At 43.8% G+C, this 16,562-nt stretch overlaps 1 protein-coding gene across 2 annotated transcripts; it reads right to left on the reverse strand.

Moving 5' to 3' along the window:
• Window positions 1-228: 228 nt before the first annotated feature.
• Window positions 229-16,172, reverse strand: LOC137888921 (amyloid-beta A4 precursor protein-binding family A member 1-like). Of its 2 annotated transcripts, none has more exons than XM_068732437.1 (13): window positions 15,878-16,172; window positions 10,518-12,472; window positions 9,143-9,517; window positions 8,660-8,699; window positions 8,347-8,492; window positions 5,434-5,466; window positions 5,052-5,138; window positions 4,755-4,955; window positions 3,187-3,366; window positions 2,475-2,687; window positions 1,780-1,899; window positions 1,430-1,570; window positions 229-748 (listed from the first exon to the last, which is right to left on the reverse strand). In XM_068732437.1, the coding sequence occupies exons 2-13, from the start codon at window positions 12,393-12,395 to the stop codon at window positions 677-679; spliced, it is 3,486 nt and encodes a 1,161-aa protein (XP_068588538.1). In that variant the 5' UTR covers window positions 12,396-12,472; window positions 15,878-16,172; the 3' UTR covers window positions 229-676. The 2 variants fall into 2 exon arrangements, with proteins under 2 accessions (XP_068588538.1, XP_068588539.1); XM_068732438.1 differs by lacking the exon at window positions 15,878-16,172 and adding an exon at window positions 15,732-15,789.
• Window positions 16,173-16,562: the final 390 nt, after the last annotated feature.

The following is a 16,562-nucleotide window of genomic DNA, read 5'->3' on the forward strand; positions in this document are numbered from 1 at the left end:
TTTTGTTTGGCCGGGGTGAACTTCTTCGAACTTGTACCAAGTGTCGTCCGATCACGTATTAAGGCCCCAGTGTTTATACCTGTCCTAAATCCACACACACACGCACCAAGGTTGGGTGAAAAGCTTTTCAGCTCCGACAGTATTTTAGAAAGTTAGTGGCTTAATGTTTCTTGCGTACCTCGATGCAGTCATTTCTTCATTTTTCTGAAATAACAGCCTTCAATCCTGTTGAATGAAACCAGTTTATTGACACTGCCTTCTCTTTAGTTCATTCAGTAGAGTTGTACATGCATTCCCCTTTGACTCGACTACTTCACTTTAAATCTTATTTATCATCTGGGTTGCCCTGATCGTTTATAGGTCCGACATGATTTAGAGTACATTCAGATATTACAGCTATTTAACCAAAAAGGTATCGTTTACTCGGCTTGCCACCTAAATTATACACAATAAAATCCACTACTTCTCTTTGGTCAAACATAACACGTCACATTAACACTCGGCCCGGTGAGATAATCTGTCTTCTGTCATACTGTAGATTTACATGACAGGGTACTGTACAGATTAAGGCAAGTCAAGTGAAATCAAACGGGACACAGAGAGGAGACGGGTCTTTAAAACAACTGAGAGGGACGGACGGTAGTGAAGTGAGTGAGATGACGTGAGACGGGTTTGTTCAGATGTAGACGGGTTGCTCCTGTGCCGTCAGCAGACGGTACATGGCTGCAGGCATCGTCTTCATGTGGATCTGGAGCAGAAAGAAGCCAAATGATGAGAATTAAAAAACACAAAAGAGACATTTCTTTAAAAAAAAAAAGCAACGCAACACTTTCATGCATGAATTATTTTGTATTGTACAATATTAACACTAATTCTCTTAAAATTGTTATAGGGTGCAATGACCATTACAGCCCACAATTAAAAAAAGAAAGATCACAGGGTTGGTGAAATAATGAGCATTCCCCCTCTGGGGAACGTGAACATCTGCAATGGATTCCGTGTGAATACGACTGAATTTTTAAGGATTACGGTCACGAAACAAAATGTTGGTCCAGAGCCCAAACTCATTCAATATCATCTAGGGACCATAGATAGATACCATTACGTATTAAATGATGCTATTCAAACAATCTATAATAATGGTTGGCACAAACAAATTAAAGCTCATGTGGTAAATTCAGTATAATGTACATTTTCACAGCAGTAATTATATCAGTACAGTGTTTTCAGTCAATTATTTCCAGTTGCTTAAACTTTGCCGTTCTTTTAAAACTAGTAGCAGATGTTACAAACCAAACGATTAACAGGAAACGGAGGGATGATACCCGCTGAGCTCCTGGAACGCTTTTACTATGAAACGTGTGCAGGAGATGTTGAGCGTTACCGACAACAGCTTCACACCAAAAGAGACATCCAGAAGTGCTCCTACCTCTCCCATGGCGTTGGACAGAATCTGAACGATCTTCTCGTGAGGCGTCGCCACCACGCTCTGGCTGTTGATCTCGATGATGCGGTGACCCACGCGCACGCCTCCTCTCTCCGCGATGCCTCCCCTCATCAGGCTGCAGATCTGTGCGAGTTAAAGACGGGGGAGGTGAACTCAAAAGTTGAAAGCCTCCGGCAAAGACAGCTGGGAGAGGATACTTTCTCAGCTATCGGTGACAGTAAATGCGTCCTTGAACGTGATCATAACGATCACTGCTCCATTGTCGCTGTTAACAAAATAAAAGCTCTTCTTCAGTCATTAGAAAGAGGGAAGTGATCTGCCCCCACACTCACGATGCCGTTCTGGACGCTGAAGCCCAGCTGGTATCGGAGGTCCGGCCTGCGGATGAGCACCATGGTGACAGGAGGACACCTGACGATGTTCATCTTGATCCTGGACTGAGACTTGAGACCCTGAGGGGTAACACAGGAGATACAGGGGCGGTTTGCCTGTGTTACAACAAGACTTAGAGTCTACAGCCACACAACATAGTAATGCTTATTGTAAAAGAACAAATAAACTGGACGATCTTAAACGTGTTATTGAATATCTACAGAAAGATTGACGTATCAACCAAGCGGTTGCTAGTCTAGTTACAAGCAAAGTATTAGCGATGAGTCCTGGTGCAGAAATAATGTGGGTCTTATTTGAATCTTTACAAAACATTGTAAAGAGATTTTCTCTGCTCTTCGGACATTGTTTGCAAAACTGTTTTTCTATCATAATTATACAAGTGCATCTTAGATGGTTGCATTTAAAAAAAATGTTAACGTTATACAGTTCATTTTCAAATATATTGTTGTGAGGTTCCCAAGAGAAGCATGTAAAGAACATAAGAGGAAATTCTTAAGGATACCAATGCTCCATGCTACTGTAAGAAGCAACTCCAGGTTATTTTTGAACAACTCACTTATGCATATGCAAAATTAAGGAATGCAAGAAAAAAAAAGATTCTTAAAAGGACAAACAAAAGGTCTGAACTGCATACCTTGATGATGCTCTGGCAGGTGCTGAGCGGTAAACCCACCAGACTCGTCCCATTGATGGTCATGATCTGGTCTCCAATGTTGAGTCGACCAGACTTCTCTGCCGGCCCAGCATGCATCATGCTGGCGATGATGACGGTGGGGAGGATGGACCCCCAGCCCGACTCCACTATCACCACGCCCAGGATCTCTCCTTTCTGCTTCTCAATGTAAACCTGCGAGGAACCACATCCAGTCGGATTTTTGTGCAACCTTTTCGAGGACAGAGTGAGCTCATCATAAAGTTTATGAACAGACTTTTCTCCTGCGGGATAAACGATGGAAAAGTAACATTTACTGTTCAAATCCTAAAACCTCTCCTGGTGGAGTAGTCATCCAAATTTAAGCAATCTCTTGCGGCCAACTGCACAATTCTGAAAAATGCGAGGCGACAGACGGCGTTCGGAGCCGTGAGAGGAGGGAAGAGGTCTGAGGTCAGACCTGGTTGAGCGCATTTGTGTCCAAATATTTATGATTTAACCTGAATGTGAGGGTTCTATGTACGTGCAAAAGTTGCAGAACACATAAAGGCCAATCCATATGTTAGGAGGAATATTTTATTAAATTCCGTTCGTTTATTTAAAAAAAAAAAAAAAGGTAAGAATCTACTCAATTTAAGCACAAGAGTACATGAAAAACTCCTGCGACTGCGCTGCCACCTGCTGGCTCACTTACGTCTTTGCAGTTCTCTGACTTGGAGAAGTGGATGAGGTCGTCGTTGTACATGTCCTGAGTGTTGAGCAGGTCGCTGTACTCCCTCTGGCTCAGGTCCTCTGGGTCGATGCCGTTGGCCCTGAGGAACTCCTGGTAGGCGACGCTGAACGACTGGCCGATGGACTGAGCTATGAGCTGAGCCTGGAAGAGAGGAAGAGGAGGACGACGGCTCGTCAAGGTCGGGTAACCTTAAGAGTTCCTGTGGGAATCTGGTCTGTGCGGACAAAAGCCCACACGGCACATTTTAAAGGCTTGTTTACGGTAAACTTGAAGACACCCACGCGTTGTATTACAATGTTTGTGAGGACACTTATTGACGTGTTTGTCTCATCCATACTCAACTCACCCAAACTGAACTCTAAAACCATTTTTGGAAATTTCCTGTTCAGGTTTTCTGTCTGTGCTCTCCTTGAGGCGATGTCACATACAGTACTTCCAATTGTTGGGTTGCTTATGTTGAAAGCATGATACATAATGCATATACATAACGTAGCAGATTAGCTCGATGAGCTAAATGTTTAACTCTTACTAATGCAAACAATTTTTACTGTTTTTTTTAGCAATGGACCATGTAACCAGATTTCAGAAATTATTGTAGTGAGTAGAGTGTTGTTAATATTGGAACAATGACAAAACCAATGTTGTAATACGCCTCAATAATCCTTTAAAATGGCGTTTCTAATGGCAACAAGGATCTGCTCCACGAAAACTGTTTTAAACTCTGTTTAAAAACTCAACTTCTCTCTCAGAAATAAAGAGAGAAAACTTGTATTTATATGTCAATAGTACCTTTCCTACGGCTAATGTTCTTCTTAGTGGCAGATACAAATGCTTTGACAACTTTGGAAAATGTAAATTTCTTTGCTGTCTTTTCAGGAGTTATGAAGATAATCTATATCTTGTTTAATAGTGATATCTCACAAATGTTTAGCATACTACACTATGACTTTTTAAGTGACCATTTTTTTACATATTATCCTATGACTTTGACAAGCTACAACATATTTTTAAGATAAAATATTACTTTTATCAACATATATATATATATATATATATATATATATATATATATATATATATATATATACACACACACACACACACACAACATGACTTTGATATTTTTCAACATACTATACTATATTATTTTATACATTTTATAGACACTTCACAACTTTTTTCCATACTATACTGTGGTGTTTTTATCACTTTTTTCAACATACAATATTATGACTGTTACAACCTTTTTTGACTTTTTTTCCACTTTTTCAACATACTATACTACGAGTTATTAATTACTTTTTTCGATATACTAAACTACGACTTTTTTCAACATATTATACTACTTGTTATAAATTACTTTTTTTTCCAACATACTACATACACTATGACATCATTTCACTTTTATTGAATACTATAGTATGACTTTTTTCGTCATATGGTGTGCACACAGGGCGGCCCCAACACACCCAAACAGTATGATTCATATGAATAGTAAAACGACAACAGATTAATAATCGATAACTCACATCCTCCGACTCGAAGACATGGCAGATCATCCTGTACAGCCGTCTGTCATCGGGGGTCATGGTGGTTTGCTCAGCCGTGTGGTCCAAGTTTTCCTGTGCGCTGCGGGAGCGCACCATCTTCCCTCGGGCCATCAGCACCACCATGTTACCGATGTCCGCTATGTAGGAGATCGTCCTTAGGGGCAGGTCCATTAAAGACTCCTGGTGATCCAAAAAAGACACTGTCCCTCCAGAAGGATTCAAGGTATATATACACTGATGAGGCAAGGTAAGGAATGCTGGTTATCTCTTTCATACCTGAGTGTCTGCATTGAGGACTTTGATCCTCTGCGTGGACATAAACAGATCAACCTCAGCAGTGGCCGGAGCCTCCCCGTCGGGGCTCTGCGCAGCCGGAGAGAAACAACAACAGAAGTGAGCAGAAGAAGCGGCGGGTTATGAACGGCAGTGAAGGAGAGCGGAGGCAGGTGTCACAGCTGTCAAGGGCCATCAAATCTTTAGCGTACAATTAAGACTAATGAATGTAAAACACAGACGTCTCATGCAATCTGCCCGCGACAAACAAAAGAATACGTTTGAAATCACCTGCACAAATGATCTCCTCGTCTAACGTTAGCGTTTGACGTCAAATTTGAAATAGACAATCAAAGAGAGACAAAGAGAAACTAAACTAGCTTACCTTTTTCCTGTTCTTTGCCTGCTTCTGAGCAGCCTGCAGTGATCAGAAAGCAGAATAGAGACTCAGAAAGAGACGCATCAAGACAACAGAGTAGAAGGAAATAGCTGTTTGGGTGGATCGACAACAACAATCGACAATAATCGCCTCATTCTCTGTCTCCATTTCAAATGCAAAATTAAGGGACAAAAGGACCTTAAAAGGTGTCTGTTGTGTGTGTGTGTGTGGGAGGACAGTGATTTTACTGTCTATCACGTCTGACACCAGCAGGCTGCCAGTGGCCTTTGCAGCAAACATGATCAAAATGTTCCTCTTCATCAATGTGACACAAACAAACCTGAGGACAGAGAAGCGGCCGCATGTGTTTCGCCTCATGACAGCTCAGGGTTTGGGTTTCCAAAATGTTGGCTTGGGTCACCATTTGTTCTCCAAATGGTATCCGTGTCTTTCAAGGCTTCAGATCCAAACCGGTCTGCTCACGTTATTTATAGATTTAATCAAATCTAATCTTTGACATTTAAAAGTCTACGTGGATTCAAACAACTGTGTATTTCATTTCAACAGAGGTGGCCTCAATATCTTGTATGTCAAAGATACATTCAGGGTTGAACAATTTAGTCTTGTTTTTTTTTTTTTTAAATCACAGATTTGAAATTGCAAGAGCGGCACTTGTAACGATTGAACTGCGTGAAAGTTTATGATCTGCAGCCGCTGAATGTGGGTGTAGTTAATCACTGTTAATGTTCATAGTAACACGTGTGCGTTTCCTACATTTTACAGACAAAACAATTAACCGGTTAATCGAGAAAATTCAATCACTCAACGATGAAAATCAGTAGTTGCTGCCATCGACCTATAAAATGTAAAACTCTTGTCATCTATAAATGGTGATAATCAGACCTCTGTTAAAGCCGACACATACCGCCAACTAGTGTTTATTTACTGTAGTCAAGAAAAAAGAAATTCTAATCACTATTGTTGTTGAGACCTTCCAAGACGCTCTTGGAGCAGCAGTGTTTCTCATGTCAACCCGTTTCACCCGTTGTTCATCATCATCATCATCATCATCATCATCATCATGAGGTCAAGTTGAGCTCCTGCCTGAGTGACTGTCACTGGTTTTTATTCTGTTGGAGGCAGTCATGTCATCTCCATTATTTTATTTCATTTTATATTTGGCAGATATCTTGTGAATCATAATGTCCTGCCTGTGGAGCTTTTTTCCTGTTTAATAGTTTATTTTTCGTTATATTACTGTTATTTGTTATCCAAGATGGGAAAAAAATCAGTTTCCTTTTTTAATATTCAATCCTTGATAGCACAATATTTTTTCAATCAATTTATCTACATACTTTTAATATTATGCACCCTTAACCACTTCCTCATTTCCACATCAAAGTCATTACAGATTTTAAATATGGAGGGGGGGGGGGGGCACTGGTATCAGATCGGTACTTCGTATCAGCCACTCCTTTGTGTCGGATCTACAAGTGAGATGCCCAGCCTGTTAGACAGCAATCGTCCTCTCTGTCTTTTCCATTCTAAAAAAGTAAAATGACTCCCCCTCACCATTATACCGTCTCTAAATGTCGCCCTCCCTGTAGGTTTTCTCAGATCATAACAGAGGAAATGTCCTGAATCTGTCAGTCAACCACCCAGAAAGCAGAAAGTTTGGCTCATCTTCCTGCCTCTGACTTCCTTCACTAGACTCTCCTAAATGTCTATCTCTGCCGCTCAGGCAGTACTACTGTATGTTAGAGTGACAAATACCAGTACCCCTAAAGTGATACAGAACCGCATAGAGTACATTTAATACCTTTTTTTTCTCTTCTACTTAATTAGAAGCATTCTGTTTTTTCAAAATCACAAGCCAGATTGCCATTCTTTTGAACGTTTTGGTGGCAACTGCCAACTCTGTCATACAAACCGGGTTTGACTTCACCACACAACACCAGAAACTGTATGGGTTGTAGATGCTGCAGTAGCGAGCCAATCACACACCGTGAGCAAACCCATACAAATTCTTTTTCATAAGAACTGGATACAATTAGGATCGAATGCAGGTATTGCTACATGTACTGGGATATTTCGGTCAATACCTCGAAGCCATTGAGTACCATTTCCCATCTCAACCACACTGTAAGTCATCTTTCATACTTTACATTTCTCCTCATATATATATATATATCTATATATCGATATATATATTGTACATAGGGTTTATATGCGCTGATGTACTTTAATGTAAGTTTAATCACCGTGATTGAAGTAGGAAGTGTTTTCTCTTTGCGTGATGCGTGTGACATCATGCACTGTGACTGGAGCATAAAGCAGGGTTACAGTCTCCAGGGCATCACAGCCTTGCTTAACAATTTATATAACATCTATTGGAGCCGAGGAGAAAATCCTGTACGACTGTAGATCCGGAGCAGTGATGTGTGAACGATACGTCGTGCACGATACAAACCCAGGGACTCTTTTTGCCTGCTGGCTGTGTTGCCCGCTGAGGGTTTCTGACTTTAAAAGACCCAAATATGAAGCGAACCTCTGTTACATCACTGATGATCTGAAGTGTGTTAATAAAAGCATCTCCAAACCGAGGAGATGCAGATTTGATCTTTGAGCTCCTTGTTGTCTATTGTAAGCTTTATTATATCACCTAGAATTACCACATTGTGGTAGAAAGAAATACGAAATGTCCACGACATGAATTCTTACTTACTTCTAACATTTTATGGAGGCAACACATTACACTCGGGTAACACTACACTTGCCAGTGAGGAAGCAAAATGAAGATGATTGCTTCCTGCTCACTATAGAGTAGTAGTACTGAGTGATTTTCGGACACAGCCACATATTGTCCTGGGATTCCTCCACTACGATATGACTGCAGGAGGAAATCAAACAGGCTCTCACCCGGACTCTGCTCATGGCCTCCTGTGCCTGCTGCATGCGGGCGCTCTTTGTGGGCGTCCTTTCTGACAGCAGGTGGGTGCAGCCCAGGTAGGTCGCTGCGAAGATGATGCCGTCGATAAGGTCTTCAGGGTCGCATGGTCCCGGTACTGCATGAACCAAAAGCACGCGTTAGGCACATACATGCTAGTACATGCTAGCACACAAGCACACAGATCAAAACTACATCTTAAATACGAGAACACAGTGATGAACAACAATGGAAAGAAGAAGAGCTGAGAAGGATATTATGATTTTCACATGCGAGTGCACTCACCATCCACAAATGTTGGAAATGGAGGAAGAGATCTGCGAAGCTGAGAAGGCACAAAAAAGGAAAAACTATATTACGATCCTTATTTTTTTCTACTCGCATACTTCAGGTCTCTCTTAACTCATTTAAATTCTGCAGAACTTTTACCGCTGGCAGCCACTCAGCTGCTTGAAGATAAACACTTGTAAAAGATGACTCCCTTTGCAGAATCTATCATCCATGTCGCCGTGGATTTCATGAATCTACAACTGGACGGCAGTTTTATTTTTTTCCTCCATTTACATTTTTGCAAATTGGCAGGACTAAACGTATACTAAATTAGCTTTTAGAGGTTCCTGTTTGTAACGTACCAATGAATGTGCAGAAGAAACAGTCACAAGGTTACTAAAAGAAAAATGTGCTGAATTTCAGGCAAACTCTGGAGCTAAACAGAGCATCTTTTTTTCTACATTTTATGGATTTATGGACGTTTATTCACAAACTCACCTCCTGGAGAGTCGGCTGTTGTGGAGGAGACTGTGGCTGAACTTGAGGTCGCGGCCGCTGAGCTAGAAGCTGCTGCTGCTGCTGTTGTTGCTGATGTTGATTCTGTTGTTGATGTTGGCATTGGTGATGCTGATTAGGCGGTGGGGGTTGCGGCTGTGTGTATGTATGCAGTGGCCTCGCGGTGTCCCTCTGCTGTGAATGGTGGCCCTGGTGGTGGTGGTGATGGTTGTGTTGGGGCTGCTGTTGGTGATAATGCTGAGGATGATGTGCTCTGGTTGGCTCAGCTCTCGGTGGACTGACCGGCTCCCGAACTGGAACGGATGCATAGCGGGACGGAGACTCAGACACCGACTGAGCGGGGGAGTGAGGGGAAGACTGAGAGAATGAAACGGAGAGAAAACAGAAAAAGAAAAGAACTCAGCTGACCTCTTATTCCAATGATACAGGATGCAGGATTTGGGCATCAATCCAACATAAAATGAAATGAGAGCCAGGGATGTAAATCTTGTTGTAAAACTTCCCGTAAGCAATGAAATCTAATTGAATTCTTGCAACACTGCGGACCTCACTCATCAGCACAGTCTTAAAAGTATAGTTTCACATTTTGAGTGAGAAATAAGAATAGCACTAACAAGAAATAAGTCTTGATAGTAATTAAACCCTAAAATGGTCACTTTGACATGTTTATGCAAACGGTAAAATGAAGGTTGTTGACGCCAAGCATCCTGAGCATTCTTAACGCTAAAGACATAACCGATATTGTCTTCTCATCTCAGTCTTGGAAAGATAGCAAAAAGGCATATTCCCCAAAATGCTGAACTATTCATTTATTTTTTGCTTAATTCAGTGTCCAAGCAATTACAATTAGCAGCACAACTACAGCTTTTTATATTTAACTGGGACATTCATGGGAACCAATTCTGAATATTAAAAAGGTTTCTATTTGATAAATCTTTTCATGCGCTGCCACAAACATGAGAAAACTCTGAATTGTGCAAAACAGGACAAAACTGTAATGCAGAAAGAAAAAAAAGGGAAAAACTAAATCAGTCTAGCGATCTACTCCTTTTAAAGAAGAAAAACTATTCTATTCTTCCCAAGTGCTACTGCTACTTTAGTTGGATTTCCCAAAGCCTCGCCGCTCCCATTTCAAAATTTCTTATTCGTTACTTTAAGAAAAAAGAAACATCAGGTACAGAGGAATGAAAATCGTTTGGATGAGCCAACTTAGACTTCAAATGTTGCAATTTTTCATGCGACACATAAGAAATTGTAAAAGGGAGCAGATCACAGTGCTGCGAGTCCTTTGGGAGAGATATTTTTCATTAAAAAAACCAAAACAGTAAGCTTTAAGGAGGACTGAAGTCACACTTACATGGCCAGCTGTAGTCTGCAGTGGGTATAGCTCCTCTGTGGGGCTCACCTCCTGCCTCATCACCCAAATCGGCTCCACAGGCTTGTCAGGTGTGTAGGGGGAGCGCACAGTCTTAATCTTCACCTCCTCAATCGCCTCCTTGATGTCTTTAATTGCCAGGATGATGGCGTCTCCTGAGCCCCTCGTGCCTTCTTCCTCTTGGAGACCTTCCACATTCCGCTCCTCCTGGGCCTCTCCTGAGCTGCTCTGCCCAGACGAGGGGCTCTTGGCCTGGGTTTCTGCTTGTCTGGGCGGCTGCCTGCGACTTTTGGGAACGGGACTTTGATCGCCGCTTTCCCCCTCACAGTCAGACTGTCCGTCGTAGTGGTGCAGCCGGCAGCCAACAGAGCGGTAAAGAGGGGAGTGATGCGAGTTGCGGTCTCTGCCCTGCTTTGGGGCATAAAGGGGGCCCTTGGTGGATGGGGAGGATGGAGCCCCTTTTTGTACATTCTCCTGTCTATGGCTGGTAAAGGGCTCTTGGCGAGACTCCTGCTGGACCTCATTAGACTCAGTCCTCCAACCAGATTGCCTGCGAGGCTCTCTGTGCAACTCGGGGTAGGAGGTCTTAAGGGGCTCAGGGAAAGAGTTGGGATGGGATTTTGGCTCCGAGTACGACTCGTAGACAGGCTCTGGGTACGATTTTTGGTGGGACTCTGTATAAAAGTCTGCATAGGTTTTAGGATAAGAGTCAGAGCAGGAAGTGAAGTGAGACAGCGAGCACGATTCGGAGCAATCCTCATCTTCATCTTCCGGTAGCAGGTCATTGTCGGGTAGAGGGCTCATACTGGTGTCCTCACTGAAGTGGTCCAGCTGAGGGAAAGGTGGAACATCTGGGGACGAAGGAGGAGTTGGTGACTGGAGTGGCGGCGGGCTGTGGAGAGGTCCGTCCATACTGAGCGAGGCGGCGCTCTCCGTGTCGGAGCAGAGATCAGTGATTTCACTTCCCTGATTTGCAATGTCCTCCGCTACGTCATCCATCACTTCTTCCCGAACCTCCTCCACCCTCTCTGCACATTCCTCTGCTCCGTCATCGACTGTCTGCAAGTCGTTATGGCTGCAACCTGTGGTTGAGCGGTGGTCTCCATCATCCTCCGCCTGTTCTTGATCTTCGTACTTCTCCTTAGCTTCCTCCAATTCCCCTTCACACTCCACTTTAGGCTCCTGGAGGTCCTCTTCTGCCATAGCAGGAGGAGTGTGTTTGGGTTGATGTTGCATTTTATGGGTTGCAGGACCAGGTGACAGTTGGGTAGGGGTGACAACTGCAACAGGACTCTGTTGAGGAGATCCCCTGTCCTGCAATTGATCGGTTACAGGATTATCTGATGTGCGTTGCTGTACCTGCACCTCTGCTGGACCCTGCCGCTCATCCACACCAGGTGAGGAGTCCTGCGTCTCTCTGATAGGTTGCCTTTGTCTGTGACCTCTGAGTCTGGGGTTAGGGTCGCCATGACGGCGGTAACGGGTGACAGCGGGGCGGGGTTGCTGGACAGGAAGATGCTCAGTGTCTCGACTCTCGTCTCCGTCTGGCCTAGAAGCAGCCACCACCGGCACCAGACTGGGACTCTGAGCCTGGCTTTGGCCCTGCCCTGATGGAGGCCGCCGGCGATGCCGAGGGGGTCCGCGACTTGTGGGTAGGTGGTGTTGGGGAGGAGGCTGATGATGATGGTGATGATGATGGGGATTCAGTTCCCCATCCTGGTTGCCCATCTGACATGGCCTCCAGGACCGACGTACAGGAGGTTCCCCTGGTGACGTCCCGTTGGGCTGCCTGCTCCTTGGAGGCCCCTTGTGCTCCTCGCCTGCTTCCCTGGATGTCTCTCCCTGATACTTGTGGCTCATGGCTGGGGTGTGATCCGACTCCAATTTTCAGAACATGCTCCGCTTGTCTCCAAGAAAACCCTCGCTCATAGCACAGCCTGGGAGAGACGGAGACAGGATATGAACAAATTAATTTACACACATATGAGGTCCAAGGAAAGGTTTAAGTGTAAAACAGAAACCTTATAAGTGCTGGATATTGAACATTAATACTTTCTTCTAAAACTAAAAGGCAAATACTAACCAAAGTAACCAAGACCCAAGTAGTATCTAAACTTCTTCAGTCAAACACCAAGGGTACCAAGTTAAGTACTCTATTGGTATTGGTATTGGCATTGGTTGCTACAATAGCTAATTAACCCCCCCCCACCCCAACACATCTCCTACCAGAGACCACACACACACATACACACACACACAGAGAGAAAGGAAATATTACAGTGACGTTGGGTATCAGGCCGGGGACTCCCTGTCTCCATATTGCTAATAGTAAAAACCTAAATCCTCTGGGATTCATCTGGGTGTGCAGTGCACTTTAATCTGCACCACACTCATCCATCCACCAGCAGCTGGCAGATGGCACAGGATAGGAAGAAAAAAAAGGATGAAGAGGAGGAGGAGGAGGAGGAGGAGGAGGAGGAGGCAGGGCATTCGTACAAGGAGGGACATCTCTCTGGTATCAGATAAGACCTGACAGAGGGAGATGGATAGGGCAGCCATCTGAATAATAAATGCCCTCTGTGAGTGAGAAGCCCAGTTTTGATACTCATTTGATATGACGAGGCTATCAGGGTACCCATCAGTTATCACAGGCTTCACCCATCTGAGGTCAACGCGCTGGGAAAGGACACCGGAACGCAATCCGTCTAGATGCTTCAGGAATAATAAACTGGGTCCAGAAAAGGTCACCAATGGGGACAACCGTACAGCCTGATTTAAAGAGAGAAAAAGGCTAAAGCTCATTTATGCAGGCTTATATTACAGCTCAAAAGCATTTCTCATTATTGCTACTCCATATGTCTCACTAAAGCTGCTTTCATAAGTTATTTATCTGACCTCAATGATCAGAAGAATCCATAAATGTGTGACTGTATACATTTGTGAATCAACACATGTCATATTGGATTAAGAGGCAGCAGAAGGTTTACAGATGTGGTTGTCATCTTATATGTGCGGATATATGAATTCTGGAAAAATCTAACAAGTGGACAGAGAGAAGACACAGAGGGCAAAGGTTAATGTGGATCCTGTAATCCGAGCACAAACCACAAATTCTAGGGAGGGAACATGAAGGGACACAGCAGGAGCGAGGGCGGACTCCCAGGGTGGCTGATGTGCCTCTCTGGCAATGGTTGGGTGACTCTGAGAAACGGGGGGGGGGGGGGGGGGGGGGGGGTCACAGATGGCCCTGGCAGCGCGGCAGTGAAACGTACAGGCCTGTAGAGAGGAGCACTGCACTTCCATCTGTCAGGCTGCAGTGAAAGCTGCGGGTTGGGGGGGATTTACTAGCCCATTAACTCGCTGATCTTACCCTGACCGACAAGCACACACACTGACAACAACACACGTGCGCTATGCGTCTCGACACAAGGACTAATTACATCTGCTCATTAGCCTTTACCTTTCTCCATCGTAAGCCTACAATGAGAGCTTACTGACAATGCAAAGCAAATATCTCTGCAATATTTTGACCGCATTTCAGATGCAACTAAAGGTTATCGGTCTACCTGTAACCAATTATTTGATTAATTAACAGATCATGTGGGATTGTTTAGTCTCTTAAAATGTCAGAATTGGGAAAAAATGACCATCACTATGTCCCAGAGCTCCAGGCAATGTCAATAATGTTCTGTTTAGTCATATTTGGGGCAGTCACTGTTCATTTCACTCACCCCCAACAATCAAACATGCTCAGGGAACTACAAAACATGAATCTGTTAACTTTCATCGCTTGTTTATCAAGGACCATGTCAAATTTAAAAACTGCACCCGAGCTTTTCACTAGTCTAAACCTGCAGTCCCTGTTTAAAATAGCACTTTGACAAAAACAACCGAGAGCAGTAAAAATGTAAAATCATCTGGTGAAACATTTAGATGACTTGAAATTTTTGTACAGGTTATTGGTGCTGTGCTTTTGCAAGCTGTGGAAATGAGAGTCGGACACCAGTGACTACTGCTGCTGTTGGACTTCTAGCCCACTTGTATTCAGGATGCGTCTCATTTCCCCCGCTGAAGCCTACTGTCATCTATTGTTATATGCCTTGCTGTAAAACCAATTGCTTTGCAATATCATATCTCACAATTGCTGATATGAACAAACTGGGTGGTGCAGTGATCATGAAAAGGCAACATTAAGAGTCACACAATTATATTAATTGAGTTGAAATTTTGCCCTTAACCCAGACCCTCATGGTGCTCTAACCTTAACATTTAGCCCTTACTCCATCCTAGAAATCCTAACAAGTGCTGGAAAAATAAGTTGATTGCCTGACTAATCAATTACTCATCCAGGAGAAATTGAAAGATTTACGTGTTTCAAGCAAAAGTGGCAAACACTTCCTCGTCCTGGCTTCTCAATTATGATGATTTGCTGCTTTTCTTTGAATGGTGCAAGAGTAAACTGATCTTTGGGTCAAACAAAACATGCAAATTGAAAGAGGAATCCATGTGCTCTGCATATTGTGATTGGCATTTTTCCATTTCCTGACATTTAAAAATGACTGATCTATAAAATGACTGGCAGATTGGCCAATAACGAGATTAATCATCATGAGCTGCAACTGTCCTCACTCCTTATCTTTCTATTCCTGACAGCATGATTCATCCCCCCTCACACACACACACACACACACACACACACACACACACACACACACACACACACACACACACGCACACAAACACACACGCCACACAGTGACAGACACACTCACTGAGCAAACATATGGTCCATGTTGGGATGCATCGATAGTCGCATTACTTACATTGTGTTTACATGTGGACTATGCCATTGCTCCAGAGGGAGACGATTAATCCATGAACAAGTGCCAAATTGGCAAGTGCTTTTATTTTGAAGGCTTACTGGCTCCTTAAATCCCCTCCCACGGCCTTGAACGATTTTATTATTATAAAAAGGGCAAAAACCTTTTTTCTGGGATTGGTACTCGTTATCGGTTAGTGATCAGACTCCGCCTCTTTGAAATGCGCTTATTGGGTACAATACATAAATGATCATGTCGTTATTCTGGATATGAAGCAGGTATATCCTGGGAAACACATACACAGCGGCTCTCACTGTATCCATATGCATTTAACGCCTGACATCTATTTGGAAAAAGAAGTGCAGCAAACTGTCACCTGTCCAAATGCTTCCCTCTTTCCCTCCTGGACGGTCCCCATTCAATTCCCGCAGGTGTCGTATCCGCCATCAGCAAAAAAACAACCTGATCCCATTCTCATTCCGCCCTCCGGCTCCACAACAACCCCGGTTTCCAAACACTTACCTGCATGTCAGAGGAGGAGAGGCCCGTGTCCGGCTGCTGCAGTACACATCGCCCCTGTATCTCGTGCCTGGCTCGACTCGGCTTGGCTCGGCTTGTCCCTCCAGACAACTTGCTCGGATTAAAGCGGAGTGCTCAGCCCCTCCTTCTGCACCGTGACATCAGAGCGGATTAGCGATGCACAAAGCGCCTTTACAAAACACGACTGATGCTGGTGGTGCAGACACAAACGGTTCTTTGCGGCCACGACGCCTCATCTCACCTACCGGATCAGCTGCAGCCGCATCGTGCTGCTGTGTGTCTGCTGCAACACCGTCAGCTGTTGTGTTGCCACGGTGTGTCGATGGTGTCGCTGTTATCTTGCCTGTGGGAGTTCCTGGTCTTGTCAATATGCTCCTGAATAAATAAAACACCTGAATGAGCTGGACGGATTGGGAAAGTGGTATCCCGTAAGACCTGGTTTATTCGTCTACTGGTCAACAACCAACGCTGTCAGCTCACGTTTAGTGACCAGTGGCAAGAGCAACACCTGCAATCAGTCTGGCTAATCAAAAAACGGCAGCCCAAAGTGACATCCTTGTTCTTTCCATGCAGGGAAACGAACTATTTGAGTTTTCATTCATTCATTTCTGAAATGACATCGAGTGTCTTAAGATTATCAATAATAACAAATGTGTACATTGCTTTT

This window comes from Cebidichthys violaceus, unplaced genomic scaffold (genome assembly GCF_023349555.1).
Source record: "Cebidichthys violaceus isolate CVI_PGR_0920_01 unplaced genomic scaffold, fCebVio1.0.p SCAF_59, whole genome shotgun sequence".
Taxonomy (NCBI): domain Eukaryota; kingdom Metazoa; phylum Chordata; class Actinopteri; order Perciformes; family Stichaeidae; genus Cebidichthys; species Cebidichthys violaceus.